The sequence below is a fragment of the Podarcis vaucheri genome (assembly GCF_965113315.1).
Source record: "Podarcis vaucheri genome assembly, chromosome: 9".
In the NCBI taxonomy this organism is placed as follows: Eukaryota; Metazoa; Chordata; class Lepidosauria; order Squamata; family Lacertidae; genus Podarcis; species Podarcis vaucheri.
In genome coordinates, this window is record NC_138767.1 from 52,556,603 (window position 1) to 52,580,105 (window position 23,503).

At 48.2% G+C, this 23,503-nt stretch overlaps 1 protein-coding gene and 1 long non-coding RNA gene across 5 annotated transcripts; one reads left to right on the plus strand and one right to left on the minus strand.

Annotated features, from left to right (window-relative positions):
• On the minus strand, window positions 1-23,465 carry LRP2BP (LRP2 binding protein). Of its 4 annotated transcripts, none has more exons than XM_082237926.1 (9): window positions 23,216-23,465; window positions 20,362-20,494; window positions 18,356-18,468; window positions 16,889-16,996; window positions 14,062-14,204; window positions 12,795-12,900; window positions 10,073-10,296; window positions 598-763; window positions 1-439 (listed from the first exon to the last, which is right to left on the minus strand). In XM_082237926.1, the coding sequence occupies exons 2-9, from the start codon at window positions 20,468-20,470 to the stop codon at window positions 374-376; spliced, it is 1,035 nt and encodes a 344-aa protein (XP_082094052.1). In that variant the 5' UTR covers window positions 20,471-20,494; window positions 23,216-23,465; the 3' UTR covers window positions 1-373. The 4 variants fall into 4 exon arrangements, with proteins under 4 accessions (XP_082094052.1, XP_082094051.1, XP_082094054.1 ...); XM_082237925.1 differs by having other exon boundaries at window positions 23,164-23,464; XM_082237928.1 differs by lacking the exon at window positions 23,216-23,465 and adding an exon at window positions 22,582-22,884.
• LOC309540783 lies at window positions 697-14,044 on the plus strand. Its single transcript, XR_014223487.1, has 4 exons — window positions 697-785; window positions 8,694-8,761; window positions 9,894-9,974; window positions 13,527-14,044. It is a non-coding gene; the product is annotated as an uncharacterized lncRNA (long non-coding RNA).
• Window positions 23,466-23,503: the final 38 nt, after the last annotated feature.

Consider the following 23,503-nt stretch of genomic DNA (forward strand, 5'->3'; position numbering starts at 1 on the left):
TTTAACGATGCACTTTTTATTAAGTAAACTAGGGTTGGACAGCCTTCCTAATGTTGTTGGATTCCATCAGCCCCAGTCAGCCTGGCGAATTGTCAGAAATGGTGAGAGACGGTCCTGCACCCCACGGTCCTGATACCAGGTAACAGAGCTACAGTTCTGAACTTAATGCACGTTGACCTAAACAACTTGATGGTTACGTAACACTGAAAGTAACTCATACAATGCTTTACTTTTAGATGAAGATAATCAGAACATTATGTACCTAAAATGCTTGAAATAATAACCATGATTTATCAAAAGCTGAACGACAACTGACACTTGTCGTTGTAAAGACAAACTGCCGGAACTTGCTCAGATTCATCAAAATGTTGATCTAAATTCTCCCATGATTAGCCAGTAGCTCAAGTTCAGAAGCCAGATCGGGATCCAGCCTGCATGCCTATAAACACAAAGATGAAATGGAGTGACCATAATTGCAAATGAACTTTATACCTTCATCGTATTATATTACAAAGCTACAAGGACACACACTTTTTTTAAAAAGTATTTCGAATGAAAATGTCGCCTCAAAGAACTAACAGAGTTAAAGCAACTTACCTTAGAATAATAATTTTTAGCTGCTGCTAAATCTTGTTGTGTTCCTAGGCCAAACTGGAGACATCTAGCCAGGTAGAAGGAAGCCATAGCAAGCCCTCTCTTTATATAAAAAGGAATGCAGTCTGTTGCCTTTGCTAACTTTTCAACGTCATCATTTTCTGCAGTCCTGTTTGGATTCACAATACAAGGTAAAAGGTTAGTGTCAGGGGTTCAGGAGCAGAGACGCAGAGAAGGGAGGAAGCAGAGAGCGAGGGGGAGGAATCCGAAGGGAAAATGAGTGATGATGACGACCCGAGATCTCCAAGCCTAAGCAGTGAGTCAGAGGACTCCCAAAAGGGAGCCCCAGTGAGCAGAGCAAGGGGGGGATCCGGGGGGACACCCCAGGAGGAAGGGAACAGAGGAGATTCAGAGAGCAGCAGCTGGAAGTCGGGACCCACGCTCATAACTGAGGGCGGCAGCAGCTGGAAGTCGGGACCCACGCTCAAGACTGAGAGCAGCAGGGAGGAAGGTAGCCAGGCATCGGGTTCCGGAGGCTGTCAGCAGGAGGGAGGGCACGAGTCAGGGGTGGTCACGCCCTCCTCAGAGAGCGAGGCAACGGTTAAGAGGAAAGTAGAGAGTTGGGCGCGCGCGCCAAGTTCAAATGCAGCGGAAGCTGGAGCAGTAAGCAGCCCGGAGAGTGAGCCAGGTCCTAAAGCCCGCCGCAAGGAGGCAGAAGGATCAGGGGGGTCAGCGTCAGAGGAGAGTAGAAGGGAGGAGGCCCAGGGGGGCAGAAGGACCCAGAGACGTAGGGAGAGGCGAAGGAGGTGGAGCAAGGCTAGGGTATTAAGCTGGTGTGCAAGAGGCGGGGACTCAGACGGGTCTTCGCCGACCTAGGGCAGAAGGTGTAGAGCTGCACGCTGCAGTTCGGAAATGAAACCTGTAACTTAATAAAGACTCTTATAAAGTGAACGCTGGCGGACTTGGTCCTATGTGAGCTGGGACTGGGTGGCAGCTCTGACAGTAAGACCCGTCTCTTAAAAAGCTTCGGACACCTGATATCTCGCAGCGGAGAGAGAGGCAGCTGGAGGAGGGGATCGGTGTTTGGGAGCAAGCTCACGACGGTTAGCAGAGATGACGGAAGCAGAGAAAGTTGCAGCGCTGCAACAGGCAGTTACCCAATTGAACGCGGAGGTACTGGCATCCCAGAAGAGGGAGGAGGATGCGGCAGCCGCCTACAGAGATCTCCACGCCAGGTTTGAAGCATGGGTTAAACACGGGCAGCCAGGACCCAGACCGGAGGGGGTTGGGTTGGCACGGAGAGCAGGAGGGCTTGTGGCTCACTTCGATGGGAATTTACAACAGTACCCCAATTTTCGAGCAGACGTAATGTGCGCACTGCAACTGCTGGCAAAAGACTTTAGAGATGAGGAAGAGAAAGTGGGGTTCATACTATCCCATTTGCATGGGGATGCTAAAGCGTGGCTACGCAATTTGTGGAGGGATAAAGATCCGGCGCTTCAGAATGCAGATGCCTTTATCAAAGCGATGGATGCGTGTTTTTTGTCTACTATTGATGTGGATCTTGCCCGACGGGAGATTCATGGACTGAAACAAGGGAGGGCAAGCGTCCGGCAGTACCACGCCCGCTTTTTTGCGCTGGTCAGTGCCTTAGAGTGGGACCGGGATTCGCCCCCTGTCAGAGACCTGTTCTGGGAGGGTCTAAGCTCAGCGGTCAAGGATGAAATTGCAAGGGGGGAGAGGCCCCGAAGCACGCAGGAGGTGGTCCAAAGGGCGCTGACTGTGGGGGTGAGGCTGGAAGAACGTCCCTGGTGCAGAGATGAAGGACGTGGAGGGCGCGAAGCGGCGAGAAGTTTCTCTTTCGTTCCAAGAGAAGCAGCGCGTGCGCAATCCACACCTCCGCCAGGAGGGGGAGGGGAACCGATGGAGGTTGGAGGTGCAAGGGCTCAGTCAGCAGCCAGAGCCCAAGCACCGACAGCAGTGAAAGCGAAGCCTCCTAGAGGGAACAGGAAGTGTTACATCTGCGAGGATCCAGGCCATTTGGCGAAAGAGTGTCCCCGGAGGCTCCACAAGCACACTGCAGCCTCAGCAATGGTGACTGCAGCAACGCAGCAAGGAGAACCACAGCAGGGAAACGACGATGTCTGGCTGGAGACAGAGGCACTGGGGCCCAGCCAGACGCATCAGTGAAGCAGTCCCCAGCGATCTTGCAACCCACGGACCCCCTCCCACCCAAACCAGTAGTGCAGCTCACAGCATCTCTCCAGCTACCCGATGGCGTCACTATCGAAGTGCCGCTTTCTGTGGATTCTGGAAGCAACGCAGACTTTATAGCGCAGGATTTTGTGGAGCAGCACGCTATACAGCTACTGCCTGCCACTCTGCCCCTGCAAGTCGTCACAGTGGATGGCAGAGAGTTGCTAGGGGGGCAGGTGGTGAAGCAAACGCCACCGATGGTGATGCGCCTTGGCAACCACAGGGAAGTCATCAGTTTTAATGTCACCCAACTGTCGGACACGCCCATTGTGTTGGGCATGAGTTGGCTGGACAGGCACAGTCCGACACTGGCTTGGTACCAGAGACAGCTGATCTTCGGCTCCTCTTATTGCGCAGAACACTGCATCCTGCCCAGACAGGAGGGAGAGGAGGAGGAATCACAACTGCAGTTGGGAACGTTGCAAGCAGTCCCCCACAAATACGCGGACTTTCTGGAGGTCTTCTGCGAGAAAGAGGCTGACAAGCTACCACCGCACAGGCAATATGACTGCAAGATTGACCTCCTACCAGGGGCGACGCTGCCGAAAGGGAAGCTGTATTCCATGTCTGAGGACGAATTACAGGAACTCAAACAGTTCATAGATCACAATTTGCAGCGCGGTTTCATCCGGGAGTCCAGGGCAGTAGGGGGCAGTCCTGTTTTCTTCGTGAAGAAGAAGGACACGCCCCAGAAAAGACTGGTGGTGGATTTTCGCCTCTTAAACAAGATGACCAAGCCTTCTGATTTCCCCATGCCCAGGATTGACGACCTGCTAGCGACGGTGCGCAAGGGACGCGTGTTCACCAAGTTGGACCTGCGAGGTGCGTACAATCTCATCCGCATGAGGGAGGGCGATGAGTGGAAGACAGCCATGTTCACGCCTCTGGGCACCTACGAATACAGAGTGATGCCGTTTGGATTGCAAAACGGTTCTCACTGTTTCCAAGCTTTCATGCATCATGTGTTGGCGGGACTCCTTTACAAGAAGTGCGTCTGCTTTCTGGATGACATCCTGATATTCTCCGACTCGCAGCAAGCCCATGACCAAGATGTTCGGGAGGTGCTGAAGAGGCTGCAGCAGCATAGACTGTACGCCAAACTGGAGAAGTGCCAGTTCGACACGACGGAGGTGGATTTCTTGGGTTACAAGTTGTCGGACAAGGGGCTAGCCATGGACAGCGCCAAGGTTCGTGCGGTGTTGGATTGGAAGAGCCCGCGCAATCGGAAGGAGGTCCAGCGGTTTGTCGGCTTCGCCAACTTCTATCGCAAGTTTATCAAGGGGTTCGCGATGCAGACGGCGGCCATTACGGACACGCTAAGCTCCAAGAAAAAGAAATTCATCTGGACGGAGCAGGCGGAGCAGTCCTTTCAGGCACTCAAGCGTCTCTTCGCGTCGGAAGAGCAACTGCTGCATATCGACCCCAGCAAACCGATGCGGGTAGAGACAGACGCGTCCGATAGAGCAGTGGGAGCTGTCCTGCTGCAAAGGGACCCACAGGGGGTCTGGAGGCCGGGAGCGTTCTACTCCAGAAAGCTCAGCAAGTCGGAGCAGAACTACACCATCTGGGACAGGGAGTTGCTGGCCATTCATGCAGCTTTCAAGGCGTGGAGGCACTTCCTGATCGGCGCCAAGCACACGGTGCAGGTCTGCACGGATCACAAGAATCTGGAGCACTGGCGCACGGCTCAGTTCCTGAACCAGAGGCAGATACGTTGGGCGGAGTTCTTTGCTGACTTCAATTTCCGAATAGAGTACGTCCCAGGCGACACCAACGTCATGGCGGATGCACTGTCCCGCAAACCGCAATACCTCGAAGAGGCGACGCCAGCGGCAGCCATGCACATCTTCGCGCCAACAGCGTGGGCGTGCGCTTCAGCCACAGTAGACCTGGATGCGGTGCGGCGGGCGTTGCAGGACGACTCCTTCGCGCGGGCGAAGATGGCAGAGGTGCACAAGGGCACGGCGAAGGGCGACGAGTTCCAGATACGAGACGGCTTGCTCTTACGTAAAGGGGCCATCTACGTGCCGGGAGACGAACTTCGCGCCAGGGTACTGCAGCAGCTGCACGACGCACCCACGGCCGGGCACTTTGGCACGGAAAAAACGGTGGAATTAGTCGCAAGGGACTTTTGGTGGCCCAGACTGAGAGGGGAAGTCGCGGACTACGTTGCGAGGTGCGACACCTGCCAGAGGGCCAAACCGGTGCACAAACCACCGGCGGGACTGCTGGAACCGCTGCAAACGCCGTTTGAACCGTGGGAGAGAGTGGCCCTGGACTTTGTTACGGATCTACCCAGCTCGAGAGGCAAGACAGCTGTACTAGTGGTGGTGGACTTGTTCACCAAGATGGCACATTTCATTCCGTGTGCGAAGGTGGCCACGGCGGAACAAACCGCCAAACTGTTCATAGATCACGTGTTCAAAGTGCATGGTCTGCCGCGGTCTATCCTGTCCGACCGCGGGCGCCAGTTCGTCTCGAATTTCTGGCAGAAGCTGATGAGTTTTCTAAATGTCAAGGTCGATCTGGCATCAGCAAGACACCCGCAGACCAACGGGCAAGCAGAGAGGGTCAATGCCATCATGCAGCAGTACCTGAGATGCTATGCCAATCAACAACCTGCGACCTGGGTGGATTACCTGCCGCTCGCCGAGTTCGCTTACAACAACACGAAGCACGTGTCCACAGGGGTGACGCCGTTCTTCGCCAACAATGGGAGGAATCCCAGAACCTTCCCGGGACGGGAGAGAGTGGGGGACGGAGAACCACAGACGGCGGACGCGTTCGCGTCAGAGTTGCAGGCGGTACACGATCAACTCAGACGGCAGCTGGAGCTAGCTAAGCACGCCTACAAGGTGCAAGCTGACAAGCACAGGCGGGTTGGCGAAGAGATCCAAGTGGGAGACTGGGTCTGGTTGGCAGCCCACGCAGTGCCGACCAGGTCACTAGCCAAGAAGAAGTTGGGGCACAAGCAAATTGGTCCGTACCAAGTCGAAGCACAGATCAACCCGGTAGCCTTCCGACTGGCGCTGCCGGAGGGTTCCAGAATGCATCCGGTGTTCCACAGGTCGGTGCTCACTCCCTACAAGGCACCTCACAGATTCCAGGAGCCAGGGACGGCACCGAGTCCGTTCCGGGAGCGGACGGAGACGCGAGGGGTGACGCAGCAAGACCCCATCAACGAGGTCACGGAGATTTTGGACTCCAGATGGGGAGAAGAGGGAGTCGAATACCTCCTAGCCAGAGAGGGCACCCGGGCCAGCGCCAATAGCTGGGTGCCAGACTACGCTTTGGAGGAACCCCTGCTCAAGGACGAGTTTCATGCCCTTTTCCCACACAGACCCATGCCAGCGAGCTTCTTCGACGACTGGCTGTTCACGCCCACACTTTCTTCCAGCACGTTCCATGGATTCGACTCGGACGGGGAACCCGCACTGAGCACCCGTTCCCCAGAAGGATCGCCGGCGGGTTCGGCGTCAGACACCTCGTATTGGTGGGACGATCGACCGGAGGAGCAATGGCGCCGGAAGTGGCTGGAGATGCCAGGTCGAGCGACCGACGCAGAGACTGACATGGACGTGTTCGGGGAGGACCTTGGGTTCGAGCACGGCGGTACAGAGATGGAAGCGGAACAGGTCAACGTCGGCGACCGAGAGGAGGAAGACTCGGAGGTCTTCAGTTGGCGGCCAACCACGGGGAGCGAACTGTATCCGGCATTCCCTCCCGTGATGATGGAGCACCCAGCACCCACACCTGAAAGCGGGGAGGGGGGAAGGGGGGGCTTCGAGGGGGGGATGGATGTCAGGGGTTCAGGAGCAGAGACGCAGAGAAGGGAGGAAGCAGAGAGCGAGGGGGAGGAATCCGAAGGGAAAATGAGTGATGATGACGACCCGAGATCTCCAAGCCTAAGCAGTGAGTCAGAGGACTCCCAAAAGGGAGCCCCAGTGAGCAGAGCAAGGGGGGGATCCGGGGGGACACCCCAGGAGGAAGGGAACAGAGGAGATTCAGAGAGCAGCAGCTGGAAGTCGGGACCCACGCTCATAACTGAGGGCGGCAGCAGCTGGAAGTCGGGACCCACGCTCAAGACTGAGAGCAGCAGGGAGGAAGGTAGCCAGGCATCGGGTTCCGGAGGCTGTCAGCAGGAGGGAGGGCACGAGTCAGGGGTGGTCACGCCCTCCTCAGAGAGCGAGGCAACGGTTAAGAGGAAAGTAGAGAGTTGGGCGCGCGCGCCAAGTTCAAATGCAGCGGAAGCTGGAGCAGTAAGCAGCCCGGAGAGTGAGCCAGGTCCTAAAGCCCGCCGCAAGGAGGCAGAAGGATCAGGGGGGTCAGCGTCAGAGGAGAGTAGAAGGGAGGAGGCCCAGGGGGGCAGAAGGACCCAGAGACGTAGGGAGAGGCGAAGGAGGTGGAGCAAGGCTAGGGTATTAAGCTGGTGTGCAAGAGGCGGGGACTCAGACGGGTCTTCGCCGACCTAGGGCAGAAGGTGTAGAGCTGCACGCTGCAGTTCGGAAATGAAACCTGTAACTTAATAAAGACTCTTATAAAGTGAACGCTGGCGGACTTGGTCCTATGTGAGCTGGGACTGGGTGGCAGCTCTGACAGTTAGTTATTCTCAGAACGCTTGGGGGCCGCCATTACGACTTTGCCAACTGTTCTTCCTCCACATCTGATCAAACCTCTCACTTTACACCTCACCCACCCCTTTGCTATCCCTCCGCAGCAGTCACAGCTAGCACAAAGCACCTCTCTACTCCCACCTTCTGCTAAGCCCTTTTAAAGCAATGGGGAGGTGCTTTAAAGAGCAGTTTTCTGGAATGCTAACACAGCTGGAGGCAGGTACTTCAGAGTGCCTTGCTAAACAGCTCTCTGATGTGCCCCCCCTCCCCGCCATTAAATAAATTTGTCAGGGCTGCCTGCCACTGCACTGCTTGCTTGCTCACCTGCCTGCCTGTCATTTGCCCTGTTTACTTGTTTTTGTTTTTATTTATTAAATACCGGAGTTGGTGTGGCGGCCTACCAGCAGCCACGCAAACTTCAGCATGACAGAGTCCTTACATGTTGATGTTTAAGGGAAGAAGCAGGAATAACTTGTATAATTGGTGCATTTTTGTGCTAAAATCCTCATGCCCTTCTCCACTTTTTGCAAATGAACCAAGAGACAAGCAAAGGGGTGTTAAAGCCATATTCCTTGTGAAACAGCAACAGAGACAGGCTTGTGTCATAGTCCCCACCCCCACACATCTTGTCTTCTCATTCTCATTTGCCTGAACATGAAAAGCATGTTGATAGGGCTTTTGTTGCTGTTTTCAGAAAAAATGGAGGGGATGTTAAATACTAAGAGCCTTTTGCTCTTGGTCAAAACAGCATTAGAATGAGAAGGGTCTGCTAAAGCTGGCATTGCTGCTGCTGTCAGAAGGAGGTGGGAGATTAGAAGTTTGTTGTGATCTCATAGCAAAGCAAACTAATCATTGTAAGTTGGGAGAATTAAGGGCCAGACTAGATATTATTATTATTATTATTATTATTATTATTATTATTATTATTATTATTATACATTTATTTATACCCCACCTTTTTCCCTGATGGGACTCAAGGCAACTTACAGACATGATGGTGTTCAAATTGTTTGGCTGTGTGTTAAACAAATAACTGACATGGGAAGGTGGTGATCCAGACTGAGAGCATGCTGGGGGTTGGGAGGAAATAGGGCTTCCCCCCTGCTATGGTACCAATCCTAATTGGGGGCTTCCTCCCTGGTCTCCCTTCCCAGAACACCAGCATGTTCTCTCTTCTCAGGGTCCCTCCCTTCTCATTGTACTCAAACATCTCCCTCTTTCATTCTTCAGCCGTCTCCTGTGTGAGAGAAAAAGGACGCAGAGCCCTCAAATGGACATGGCAGTGAAGGCAAAAACAGGTGCAGAGCAGGGCTGCGGAAAGGAATAGAGAAGTGGCTTCAGAAATGGAGTTGTGGTGGCGAAAACCAAGTTTAGTTGCATGGGAAGGGGGAACCACTTTGGAGTAAACATGGAGGAATGGCGAGCAGAGCAAGTAGGGACACAGCCCCTACTGGGTTAAGCAAAAAATGAAATCAGCTGTACAAGGCCAGGCAATGTGAATAATGTAATGTTGAGTTTGGCCCAAAGATTTCACAGTAGTATAGTGACTTGTTGTAATGATCGCAGGCAGGCAAGCAAGCTCCGATAAGAAGTAACGAGTCTCTGGCAGTTTTATGGTAGTCCAGTCCTTCCTCTCTTATACTTCCCTTTCAGGTTCGGGAACAAGGTGGGTGGACTCCCCCCCCCTCAAAAGAAGAGTCCTCTAAACGCTGCCTCCCTCCTGGTTGCATAGCAATCCCCTCAATGTCATCTACTCCTCCCTTCTCTCTGCCTGCAAGCCTTCTGAATCTTCTGCTCTATCTGAGTCTGGGAACTCTTGATGAAGGGGTGCCGAACTAACCCACTCCTGCTCTGTCTGTGACTGCATTCCCTCGTCTTCAGAGTCAGACTCTTCCCAGAAATGCCAGATATAGGCTGCAAACCCATGTACACTTTCCTAGATGTAAGCCCCACTGAACATAGTGAGCCTTGCTTCTGAGTGCGCATGCTTAGACAGGCACCATTAGGCAAAAGGTTAGGTGCATCATTCTTGTCACAAACCAGGTAGGAACAAGTGGAATGGTAGCTATTTCCCAAAGTTCTACGACATCATTTAACAAAACCATTAAGGCAAAAATGAGAGTGCTGAATCATTTCTCCATTCTCAAATGACACCCAAGTGCTTTAAAACTGAAGCTGGATGTATTGCTGAAAAAACCCTTGAGCTAGAAGAAGATTACTTTAGCACTTGAACATGCGATCTGGAAAGTAAAATAATTCTTTATTGAATAGTGACATGAAGAAAATTGTCTTACCACCATGCCTCACCAGATATGAACTAGATAATTATGCCTTTCTTGGGTAAACCTGAATTTAGTGGATATTAAGGGCAAAACATAAAACTGATTGTTCTCCCCCCCCCCCACTGTCTTTCCCTTTTGCTGGAGAAAGCAAGGAGAGTCAAGCAGAGAGGAAATTTAGTTGCAACAAGCAGAATTGTTTTTTTAAGATCAGCAACACAAAAATTAAAAGGTACGATATTTCTATGTATCTGTTCTTTAGGAACTGATCTAATAATGCCTTTGTTTTCATCGTTAGATTCCACTTGAATTACTAATGAATTAATTTACCTTTTGGCAAAGTCAGCTGCTTTTGTAAAAAATTTCCTTTTGTAGTAATATTCCACCAAGTGACCTTTAGCATAGACATTCCCACGATCTGAGGCTGCAGTCAGGCACTCCAGAGCAGCTTTTAAATTTGGACGTACACCGTGCCCATAAAAATACATAAGACCAAGGATGCCCTGTGATTCCAGGCTCCCATTCCCACAAGCTTCTGAATGCCAAAAGAAGGCCTGTAGGAGAAAGAATGGGGTTTTGAAACATATATAGTGGCAACATGGTTGAATGGGTACTGTACAAAATATGCTTACGAGCAGCCTCACTGGCTAGGCAGAGATGTAGACTTGTAATCACCATAATATAACGGCCATTAAATTACATGTCATTGGCACTTTAGCCAACTGATTTGAGGGCTCTCTTATTATATAGCCTAAAAAAGGTAAAGGTAAAGGACCCTTGACAGTTAAGTCCAGTCACAAACGACTGGGGTTGTGGCGCTCATCTTGCTTTACTGGCCGAGGGACCCGGCGTTTGTCCACAGACAGTTTTTCCGGGTCATGTGGCCAGCATGACTAACCTGCTTCTGGCAAAACCAGAGCAGCGCATGGAAACGCTGTTTACCTTCCTGCCGGAGCGGTACCTATTTATCTACTTGCACTTTAACGTGCTTTCGAACTGCTAGGTTGGCAGGAACTGCTAGGGTGACAGGATTATATAGATTAGGGGGTACCAATGTGGTTCCCACAGGGGCTTTTGCTGACGCCTACGGGGTCTCCTGCCCTGGCTGAAATCAGGCTTGAAAGAAACATTCTGTTGCAGCCCATAGAGCAGGTTGTGGTGTGGCCTTGGTTGCGGAGTTTATATGTGGTGCCCGTAAGTTTCTCCTGCTTGTTCACGGTCCCAAAAATGTTGGCGATTCCCAATTTAGGCATATGCATAAATGGCAGTGAAAATGGTAGTGAACACGCCAGCACTTCTGATGTAGGGTATGGGCAGCTACCAACTGCAGTATAGACTCTTGGGGCTTGTCCACCACATTTCTGCTTGCCCTATGCTTGATAGGCATTGGTACGAGAGGTTCTTTGTCTGCCCTGCTGCTTTCCCTAGGAAAACTTGCTGTTGAATCGGAACAAATGTTGAGCTGCAGAAAACCCAATTGACGTTTTGTTCTGATTCAGCGGTAAACAGCACGTTTTCCTGGGGGAAAGCAGTGGGACAAGTGGAAGTGTGTTTGAGCACTTAATCTTAGAACACAGTCTTTTAAAAAGAGCAAGCCAATGTTTCTATTTACAGCCTGCCAGATGTTTTGCTTAGTTATAAATGCAGAACTTCTCTGATATTTAATGCCTTCTTATTTTTTGAAATGTTGAGCTCATGGCATTAAGAAAAGACTGGTTGTTAAATTACCCCAGGATGTTCAAGCCTTCCTTCAAATGACTAATGCTGTTATCATGAGATCCAAGTCTGATGTGCCAACCCACGCAGCTCATTAGTGTTTCATTACGCAAACCTGGCCACAAATGTCAAAGGGTCGAAAGTGAATTTTGCTTTTGCCAACGTACCACTTCATTCTTTTTCTTTGTAGTGCTGCTATCATCTTCATTTTATTTCTACGCTGCCCTTCATCTGCCGATTGCAGGGTAGTATACAACAGTACATTAAACTATTCTCATAATTGCTGTGGCTCAATTTCTTGGGGGGGGGATTATTTGAGTTTATATTGGTGCAAGTTGGATCCTTCTTTCTCCTGGGTATTTGAAAGCTAAGGCAAGAATGTTTGGCTTAAATGGGGGAAGTGTGTTTTGCTTGAAAACTCAGGGAAGCAAATGGCTTGGGGGGGGGGACCACACATTTCACTTCTTGCAGTGGCAACAATCATAAGTGATATGGGTATCCGGTACCCTAAATTCAGATAAGGTGAAAGGCTACTGTGTCTCTTAGTTTATTCTGAAAGTTAGTAGAGGCTAGCTCTTCTAAAATGGTTTAATATACCAAGCATGCTTGAGAGGAGACCTTATTCACATAGAGAAAAGATAATAAGTATTTTTTTTTCTCAAGCAAGAAGGATTTGCCTGTATAACCAGGCTTCTACATGCACTGCCAATGTGCAGCTGGATACTGTTCTCATCAGTGTCATAATGGCTGGATCATCTTTTGATGCAAATGGGGATGTAGCTTCACAAAGAGCCACTAGCTCATGGGTAGGCAACCGAAGGCCCGGGGGCCAAATCCAGCCCAATCATCTTCTAAATCTGGCCCGCGGACAGTCTGGGAATCAGCATGTTTTTACATGAGTAGAATGTGACCTTTTATTTAAAATGCATCTCTGGGTTATTTGTGGAGCATAGGAATTCGTTCATCCACACACACACACACACACACACACCCCACAAGGTCTGAGGGACAGTGGACTGGTCCCCTGCTGAAAAAGTTTGCTGACCCCTGCAATAGCTCTTACACATGCCTAGTTGCCTACAGCTACAAGCAGATTTACAGTGCTGCTGTAAAACTTTCTCCCCCCTAGCAAAAAGTGCTGCATGTTAAAAGGCACCAGGTACTTAAGAAACACCTCAAAATGCTTGGCAACGTTTCATTGCAAACCAGTTGTGGATGCACAAGTATTTTGTACTACTCACTTGATTCTTGCCACATCTAAATCACAGCCGCCTCATTTAACTGGACAGCACACCTGAATCAAGCTTTGTGATGTAAGCCAAAGCAGGACACGTACCTTTTTCAGGTCCTTTCGATGCTTTGCTGAATACAGCATCCCAAGGGCTGTTTGAGCCTTTACACTTGCTTTTGGGTTCCCGTGGTCTGCAGCAATAAACCATAAACTGGAAGACATAGGAAAACATGAGTGGCATGGTTGGCCTGTTCCTCTTAAAACAGGCATAGGTAACCCGTGACTCACTGACTGAATTTATATGGGGGTGGGCAGAAGAATAAAGGGAAAGGCAGAAGCAATGGACAGAGCTAGACTGGTAAAGAAAAAGCGATTTATGTGTGTTGTATGTGTGATATAGAACGTGGATGGCGCTGTGGGTTAAACCGCAGCCTAGGGCTTGCTGATCAGAAGGTCGGCGGTTCAAATCCCCGCGACGGGGTGAGCTCCCGTTGCTTAGTCCCTGCTCCTGCCAACCTAGCAGTTCGAAAGCACATCAGAGTGCAAGTAGATAAATAGTTACCACTCTGGCAGGAAGGTAAACACCATTTCCGTGCACTGCTCTGGTTCGCCAGAAGCGGCTTAGTTACGCTGGCTCCCTCAGCCAATAAAGCGAGATGAGCACTGCAACCCCAGAGTCGTCCGCGATTGGACCTAATGGTCAGGGGTCCCTTTACCTTTATGTGCCACATAACATTGTGAAACCAGATGGCGACGTGGAGTCCTGTTTTTCTCTACCTGTTTTCCCTGTTTAAATTTACAATGCTTTAAACTGAAATGCTTCTTTGATGTGTCTAGATCCCGCCCAAGACAGATGAAGCAGTGGAAGGTGGAGAGTTAAAAAGCCCTCTGTAAGTTATCTGCTCAGACCTCTGGCAAAATTAATCTGTTGCTCCATCTCCTGGCAGCCAAACCCATTATGTGGAGGTGATGGAGAAGGGAATGAAATGTTTTTTAAAAGGTGATAGCATGCACGGACAAAGAGGCTCTGTCCCTGCCCACCAATGACACCCGACAGATTACTCCTAAGTGAATGCTGGCTTTGACAAGTGAAAAACAACAACAAAGGTTCCCCACTCTTGCTTTAGGGCTGTTCTATATTGCAGTGTCCAGATGCAATTACAATGAAGTGGGTACCTGGAAAAAGTGGCAGACCGAGCTCCGCGTCTCCGTGCTGAGAAAAGGATTCCTGCTGTGCACATTTCCTACCAGTAATATAGCTATGTGGTGTGACGAGGCAAAGACTGATGTGTGCGTCCGTGAAAGAGGCATTAACACATGTGACCTTTCTCAAAAGTGCATCCACGTAGCACAGGTGTCTCATGAAAGTTACCGTTCAGCATCTTTCTCTGAAATCTCAATTCCACATCCTTCATAGCAAGCTCTTCCAAGGTTGTAGGCAGCGGCAAACTTCAAATGCCTTGCTTTAGGGGAACTGGAGTTGATAATCTTCTCCATATATTCAATTCCCTTTTGCTGTAGGTGACAAAAACAGCAAAAATACACAGCATAACGAAACTCTACCAAACACAGCATATGATATGCATATTGGCAAACTTAACAAAAACATTAACATTCCACTAAATGTAGCAGTTACCAAGGGGGTAACTGTTTGTCACCAGGGGGGAAAGTTTGTGGGAAGAAAGGTTTGTGTATCAGGAAACCTAGCCAGATGGGCAGAGTAGAAGCAATAAATTATTATTATTATTATTATTATTACTATTATTACTATTATTATTATTATTATTATTTAGCATAGGACTATTAGGATCAAGGCAAAGTTTTGGGAAATGATGCTTCTGCCATTCTAAGGAGGCAGAAATGTATTCCAGTTGGGGGAGGCTTTTCTATCAAGCTTGAGCCACAATCATTGTGTGGCTCGCAGCAACCAGTCAGATTGGCTGGAAACAGGGTTATCTACATGGATGGAAGCTTGGGTTACACGTATTTCATTGGATCCACAAGTAAAGTATGTGATACACATGTATGTTTGCCTGAGTGATTGTATCTATCTCCAAAGATAGCCACCAACATGCTAGGACCTGACCGGAGATTGGTTTTACTGCCTGTTTGATTTCAGATAGTTTTATGGCTTATTTTTTCTAACATATACATGATGAAATACTGTGCTCTACTGGTTTGTTGGGCACTGCTCTGGGAGACCCTTGCAGTATAGAAATAGTGATTTCTTTTTAGGTGGTGAATGCCTGTGTTAAGGCAGGGGTACTCCTGAGACTCTCTTCTGTGGCATCAAATCAGAGTAGTGGTTTGCTGAAAATCCATTGTCGTCGTCCTTTCCTGCAAGCAGTTGCGTGAAATCCCTCTTGGTCTTACTTTCACCTTCTACAGGAACCCAGAAACACATCTGGAAAATCCTGCCCCTCTATAGCTGCCAACAGACTTCGAGAACAGCCCAGTTCCCCAGGATGTTTTAGAGCATGCTCTGTAGTTGTTGTTGTTTTTGTTTTGTTGTTTTTTTACAAGTACCAATTTGAGTAAAACAGAAAGGGTTTGGTAAATTGTAGCCAGATGCATAGTGTGCCTGATTTCTCACAATTTTATCTGCTTCTTTCATTTGGTTTCATGTGCAGCATTTCCTTTGGAAATTACAATGACCCCCACCTCGCCCCGTAATGTAACAAATATATTGCCCTCTAGTGACATTAGGAAATATTTCGTATTTATTAAGATTGACGGGCAATTGTAGAAACTTAATACGGTAATTGGCTTTTAAAACTTAACTGGGCAACATATAAATTTCTTTTTTATTTTTTTTAAAAACCCTTGTACAGTGGTACCTCGGGTTACATACGCTTCAGGTTACAGACTCTGCTAACCCAGAAATATTACCTCGGGTTAAGAACTTTGCTTCAGGATGAGAACAGAAATCGTGCTCCGGCGGCGCGGCAGCAGCGGGACGCTCCATTAGCCAAAGTGGTGCTTCAGGTTAAGAACAGTTTCAGGTTAAGAACTGGCCTCCGGAACGAATTAAGTACTTAACCCGAGGTACCACTGTATCAGAATTCACATATGCATACATTCTAGCTCTAGCATGAATGCAGCACTCAGGGATAGGACTACAGTGCTACCTTGGTTCTCAAACACCTTGGTACTCATACGTTTTAGCTCCCGAACGCCTGAAACCCGGAAGTAAGTGTTCCGTTTTGTGAACGTTTTTTGGAAGCCGAATATCTGACGCAGCTTCCACCTGACTGCAGGAAGCTCCTACAGCCAATGAGAAGCCGCACCTTGATTTTTGAACGGACTCCTGGAACGGATTAAGTTTGAGAACCAAGGTAGCATTGCATACCATCCAGCATCTACGTAGGCCACCTGATACATGTTCTCCAGGCTGCTCACAAAAAGAAGACAATGCGATATTTTAAAAGGTCAAAAACAATTAGTTGCTGGATAAAATTATTTTTACCAGTAGAGTGGGGGAAAAGATAAAACCAAGACAGCAGCAGAAATGTACAGCAAATTACAGATCTGACTTTGAGAGCCTGATTTTAAAAAAAGGCTTGTACAGATATATATATATATATTTTACTTAGCACCCAAAAGATAATAACAAAAGCACCAGGAAAGTCTCCCTGTGACAATATTGGGCTCTGCCTACCATATTTAGGGCACATTCCTATGATTCTCAGTAGGGCCTCTCAGAGGCCATAGAATATTTTAGACCACCTTTTCCATGGATAGACCTCCTCTTCGTTCCCAGGCCTTTGGCAAAACAATCTATGGCCTTTTAAATTGTGTGGGGCTGGGTTATTGCTTTTGTTTGTTACTATGGTATGCATTTTTGTGTTTTTTTATATTGTAAGTTGTTCTCTGATTCTCAGATGAAGGATGGTATAGAAATTTAATAAATAAAAAGCACAGCGCTCTCAGAATTGGGTGTTTGGGGGGGGGGACAAGATCCCCCCAATAAACTATGATTGCACAACCTGACTTTATCAGTGACTGAATTTGCCACCTGCAAACGCTAACAGTCTAGAAGCATCCTCTGCTTTCTGGCTCCACTGATTTGCTCTGCCCAATGATGTTATGCTTCAGACATTTGCTTACTAATCTGCATCTTTGAAATTCATGCTATTAAGTAAGAAAAGTTGTTACCTAATGAATAACCAAAGGGGGGGACCAATCTGGTTGTAACTTACTGGATCTGGTGTGGTCCCCAGTCCATCATAGTACATTACGCCTAGTTGATACATGGACTGAAAATCTGTGTTTTGTTCAAACTGCTGCAGTGCCTCTTCATACCATCCCTGTGCAAGAAACGATGAGAGATCAAATACTCAGGATTAAATCTAGCTACTGAAGCCTTTGGGATACAATTGTGCCATTTTAACGTAAAATATTGTAAATAAAATATAAAATCCAACCCGGAAACTGTCACTAGACATCCTGGAATACGGAAATTATGCAAACTATTTAATAAAACACGCGGAATGCCTGGATCCAAGCCATGAGAGATGCGTGTCACTTTCAGCAGAGAACCTTGGAATAAGAACTAGCTGTTTTTGTTCTGCTAAACAGGCCAGGTTCTCTGCTTGCTCCCCTAAAGAGAAATGCAAGCACTACAGAAGAGAGGTTCTTGGGAAGAAACCACTGGAAAGAACAAGTCACATGAACCCAAAACTTTGTGTGTGCTTTTGTGATGGGCTGTGTACAGAGAGCAGTTTCCTTTACTGAGGCCACTGGACAAGCCTGAGTTGATATCGGGGTTCCCACTGAGCCACAAAGGATCACTGGACAAATGGGTGGAGTCCTAAATGGATTTAAATTTCAGTGGTGCCCCACTGAATGCCTCACAAGACGAAAAACCCGCTAGACGAAAGGGTTTTCCGTTTTTTGATGCGCTCCGCAAGACGAATTTCCCTATGGGTTTGCTTCGCAAAACGAAAAAGTCTTGCGAGCCCCCCCCCTTTTCTAAGCCGCTAAGCTGCTAATAGCCTTTTAGCCGCTAAGCCTTTAATAGCCGCTAATCCGCTAATAGCGCTAAGCCGCTAATAGGGTTGCTTCGCAAGACGAAATAACCGCTAGACGAAGAGACTCGCGGAACGGATTAAATTCGTCTTGCGAGGCACCACTGTTCTTCATTTGTATCTAGCCATTGGACATCACAAAGCATAAATGTTAGCAAACAACAGATCTGCATAAAAATGACTTAAGTTTACATAAATAAAACTGACCCATACCCAAATAAAACTATATATAACAACATAAAATTCTGAATCTCTCTGGCAAATCACTGGATTGTCCCTGAAATTGTTGGGCCCAATTTTAGCACATATTGAAATCAGTAAAATAAAAAAAAAGATGTAAAGCCTGAATAGAATAATATAAGTCTTGAGCAATATAAAAGCATGAATGAACTTGAAATTCTGCATCTTCCTGGCAGGACAGGAAGATTCCCCTTAAATTTCCCCTTAAAATTTCTCCCCTTACAGCAGATAGAAAATGAGCCAGTTTGAGCATATTATACTAATCTGACCTGGTAAATGGTTGTGAATTTTCCTAACATATTGGCATCTGAATTCTTAATTCCACATTTAAACACATACTTGTTCAGCACAATTTCAAACTTCTTCATGTATGTATATGGTGTGTGCGCAAAGTCCCACCTCTTCAAAATACATCTGCCCTCTGAGAAAAGAGGCCAAAGGATCTCCATTTTTAATCCGCTTTTCCAGTAACAATTCAGCCCTTGAAAGCAGATACTTGTGACTATAAATCTCTGTTTAAAAAGCAAAAAACAAAAATAGTATTTTATCCTGAAACTTTAAAACAATCTTCATTGCATTATCATTACCTATGAGATGACGTAGTTCTTGTTTTCCTACACTACAAGCTGCATTAAACAGTCTTTGGGCTTCTTTTGATATTGTCTGCATGCATCCTGCGAAATACAACTTGGGGCTTGCAGGCAAAGTAAGTGGCCCCAATCCAAAGATCACTGTACACAACAGTTTCTGCCTACGAGTACCAGCTATACAGATGGCACAGTCAATTTTTACAGTGCCTGATTAAACTGGGGAGAAGGAGAGCCAAAATTCAGCCCCCTAACCTTCAACAGCCCTATCCACAGGAATATCAAAGCTGACCACACCATCTGCCAGGAAATATGCTTGCGGAACAAACCCAGCATTCACTGTGTGTGTATTCTTTTTATTTAAAAAAATCTACAACACTCCTTGGCACCTGAGGGGCCCAATCCTGAAAGCAGGCCTATGCACACAATGCACAGATTGCCCTCTTTGTCTCAATGTGCCTGAATGATTTCAAAATGTTCCTGGAAAATAAATCTGACCTTGAAGCAAAATGAAGATGAAGGAACAAAGCTCCTGTTACAGATAGGTAGCCGTGTTGGTCTGCCATAGTCAAAATAAAAAAATTCCTTCCAGTAGCACCTTAAAGACCAACTAAGTTAGTTTTTGGTATGAGCTTTCGTGTGCATGCACACTTCTTCAGATACACAGATTCAGATACACAGATTCAGATTCTTCAGATGTATCTGAAGAAGTGTGCATGCACACGAAAGCTCATACCAAGAACTAACTTAGTTGATCTTTAAGGTGCTACTGGAAGGAATTTTTTTATTTTGAACAAAGCTCCTGTTAACGTGAGGTTCTTTTCTTCCCTGTGTTTAGGAAAGTAGTAGCAGATCCCATGAGCCAGAGGAAGACAACCTAAGGGCTGCAATACTGGTGGCAATAGGTGGGACCAAAGCAAGAAGTGGGTGGGTGTGGGACACTCGCTCTCATCCATGCTCCCCCCCCTCCCACACACACAAACATATCCATTCACACAAATGCACAAGCACCATCTCTTCCCTTCATTCATCCTCACCCTGGGTGTGGGCTAGAGGCTGCAACTAAAAAGGATGTGTGTGGCTATATACATTGCTTATACACCGCAACGGATGAAGTAATGAAGCAGCAATATCACCTCTCTGCTAAAAAATATGCTTCCATTCAGCTCAGAAGCTGCAGTGCGCAGGAGTGTTACTTCACAGCAGAGATGGGAATCTGTGTTCTCCAGATGTTGTGAGACTCCAACTCTCATCAGCCCCAGCCAACTACTGTGAACAGATTTTTTTTTAATGATACCATCCATGGGATATGGAATGAAAAATCGAACAGCCCAGGCACCAGAGTCTTCATTATACAGTGGATGCTTGGGTTGCGAACGTGATCCGTGCGGGAGGCACATTCACAACCTGCAGCGTTTGCAACCTGCAGCGCTGCATCTGCGCACGCACGGGTTGCAATTTGGCGCTTCTGCGCAAAGCGTGATTGCCGAAACCCGGAAATAACTCATTCCGGTACTTCTGGGTTTCGGCGGGTCCATAACCCCAAAAAATGCAACCTTAAGCGTCTGCGACCCGAGGGATGACTGTACACCTTTAGGTGCTAGGTGAAAAAATGTTCCTCTTCAACCAGGACTTTGGTTGACTAACATCCTAGGTCCTTTTAAATGTGTTTGTGGGAGGCTGGGGTGTGTGTTACTGGTTTGTTTTGTTCTTGTTCTTATTATGTATGCAGTGTTTTTGTAGTGTATTTGTATGCTGTAAATCGCCCTGAGATCTACAGATCAAGGGCAGTATACAAATTTAATTAATAATAATTACCTGGGTCAGGTTTTAACTCTCCTGATTCAGAAAACTGGAGCTTTGAGATGGTTTGGAGAATGGTCTCATTTCTACTTTCTTGAGGCAAAGGCTCACTGGTCAGCTCCATTTCTTTCTTTCAGACTCTTTCTTTCTGGAATAAATGAATAAATTAGAAGTAAATGCCCAAGCTTGGGAGATTGTGAGGACCACAGAATAATTACTACTTGCGCCTCATTCAGCCATCAAAAATAAGAGATTCAGAAGCTACAATCTCATCTTTTAAGGTTCTCTTCTTAAGAGGAACATCTCATGCTGATTTTTAATACTACCCACATTTACCTTTATGGGAACGCACAGTACCAGAAACTTTCAAAGGCCTCTTGTTATGAAGGACACCTTCTACACTTTGCCTGATCTTGGCCAGGCTCCAAACAGTTGAGAGGCTTGATTTGAAACAGGAGGCAAAAAAAAGAGAGATGCCTGATGCCTACACATACCACTAATCCAACATTTGAAAACAAGCAGATATGCTGTTGGCTACATACATACACATTTCCAGGCAATTGAAAATTTAGTTTACTAACAAGGGCTCAAAATAGGATACGACAAAGCAAACTTTTTTGGGGGGTGTCATCTTGTATACTTTTCTTAAAAAGTTTGCTCTGCCCTGCCTTGGGCTCTGCAGAACAGCACAAACATTCTCTCTTTTTTATAATATTTTTATTGCTTTTCCATTTTTAACATTATTATAACATCATACCCCCCTTTATAAATTTTTAGCTCGACCGAGCCATCAACTTCCCTTCATTCTGTCATCTGGTTTTTATAAAACACATTCTAAATCCAGAACAGCACAAACATTCTCAGTGTGACAGGGCCCAGCGCAAAATCTTATGAGGTTCCATAGTTTTGCTTTCCCCCATTGTATTATGGTAGCAACAAATCCCTTGGCAAGTCTTCCCTGCAACATAATGACATTTATTTTGTATGTTTTTAACCTGCGCTTTTCCCAAGAAGCTCAAGACAGCACTCAACTCTCATTGGGGGCTCCTAGAAGCTGTCAGGACGCAACAGTGGCCACACAATGGCTACAACTGGGTCTCAAACCCTTGTTGAGTTAGGGACTTCCCCTGCATGTGAAGACAGGCTCTGACAGATGGAGAGGACAAGACCGATACTGGGCCCAACGGTCAACAAGGTGGTTTCTGCACATGCTGTAGAGAGGGAAGTGATGGGCAGATGGGACTTGTCAACCTGGGAATCTAGAAGAAGGAAAACTCTAATCCTGAACCGCCACTGCCCTATGGGATATCTTTGGGAGAAGAAAAGGCTCAGGAGTAAACCCTACATGAATCCAGTGTGGAGTCCCTAAGACTGCTGGATAGCATCTTGTACACCTCCTTCTGGCAACTCCTGCAGTCAACCTGGTGCCACAAACGCATTGCACAGCCTTTGTTTGGACCACAGTAGCAAGGCCAAGAGTGGGGGGGGGTCTTATCATCTTGACATCCCAGGTAAAGGTAAAGAACCCCTGAATGGTTAAGTCCAGTCAGAGGTGACCATGGGGTTGCAGTGCTCATATTGCTTTCAGGCCGAGGGAGCCAGAGTTTGTCTGCAGACAGCTTTCCGGGTCATGTGGCCAGCATGACTAAACCGCTTCCGGCGCAACAGATCACCACGGCGGAAAACAGAGCGCACGGAAACACCATTTACCTTCCCACCGCAGATACCTAAGTATCTAGCGTGCTTTTGAATTGCTAGGTTGGCAGGAGCTGGGACAGAGCAATGGGAGCTCACCGCGTTGTGGGGATTCGAACCGCTGACCTTCTGATCGGCAAGCCCAAGACACTCAGTGGTTTAGACCACAGTGCCACCCACATCCCAGGACCTCCCTACACACTGCCCAGACTTGCGCCTGGGGGCGTCACTTCAGTCCTAACGCAGCCGTTTGACTTCACCCCCTGGAGGCGCACTCCATTGTCTCTCGAGACAGACAAAGGCCAACAAGAAGTGCCTAAAACTTACTCCAATATTAATCTGTGCCAACAGTCTGTTGCCAGGATCCTAGCAAAGAGTCCTGCTAAGGTCAAAAGCACTTTCCTGACCCTGTTACTGTGGAAATAAATGCCTTGTTCACAGACCAAAAGGAATTAACCTCGAAGTCTGGAGGGACGTTTTGTTTACAAAGGGAGATTCTCACACATGTAGGACATGAAAAATAAAAAAACCTAGGCGCACTGGTGACTTATCCCGTGTTTTAGAAGGTCCCCGATCCTGAGTGAACTTCCTCATCACTATATGGACCCTCTCAGCTTATTATGATGGTGGTCAGTGATGTGATGATGATGATGATGACGATTCTGTGACCATGGCTGCCTCTCACCCCTCCTTCGGAAATCTGGGAAGTGGGAGGGCGAGGGTGTCCCTTTCCTTCCCCACGTCTCGTCGGAGGAATTGCCCCAACAGGTGAGCGAAAAAGGGAAAGGCGGGTGTGTCTGAATTCGAACCGGAGCTTCTAGGGCTCAGAACACTTCCCGTGCCAGGGGATGGTGCTCGGGTGGTCGCCGAGACTGCGGTGTGCCCTCTGACCATGCGCAGAGTGCACCAGCGCCACCAAAATCAACCCGTGCACCTACGATTTAGCCTCGGGGTCTGATGCGTGTGTGACTTCAAGTGGCGTTCGAAACCCAGTACTTAAAATTATGTACTGTGTAACATTTGCGAGGGGGCAAAACCAGGCGCTTTGTTGTGTGCGTGGGGGTGGAAAGGGAAAATGAACCCGCCCGATTCGGTTCCCCCCCGCGCGCGAGAGAGACTCACTGAATTGACCACCGGTTCCCATGGCGAACTGCGCCCTCCCGCGCGCGCTTACACTCTCTCCCCCGCTTCTCAGCGCCCGCCTCCTGACAGCTTCGCGTTGCTTGGCAACGCCGCCTTCGAGCCTCCCAGAACGGCCCGCCCTCTCCCAGTGCCCCGCCTCTTCGAGTGTTGCGGGGCGCGCGCAAGCGCTTGGCGGGGAGCGGAGAGTGGGAAGGAGGCGCTGAGGGAGCGGGAATCCTTTGTTCGTTCTGCTGAGGGCGAGGCAAACGAGGGGCGCGCGCGCGCGCGCGGTCGGGTCACAGACAGCCCCGCCCCGCTTCTCCTCCTCCTCCTCCTCAGT

What these genes read in the sequence shown, in the direction of transcription:
- LRP2BP (XM_082237926.1), bottom strand. Translation starts at nt 20,470, where the DNA reads ATGGAGCTGACCAGTGAGCCTTTGCCTCAAGAAAGTAGAAATGAGACC. An exon ending in TGGGGACCACACCAGATCCA is followed by an intron (nt 14,205 to 16,888) that starts GTAAGTTACAAC and finishes TGTCACCTACAG; the next exon opens with CAAAAGGGAATTGAATATAT. An exon ending in CTAAAAATTATTATTCTAAG is followed by an intron (nt 440 to 597) that starts GTAAGTTGCTTT and finishes TTGTGTTTATAG; the next exon opens with GCATGCAGGCTGGATCCCGA.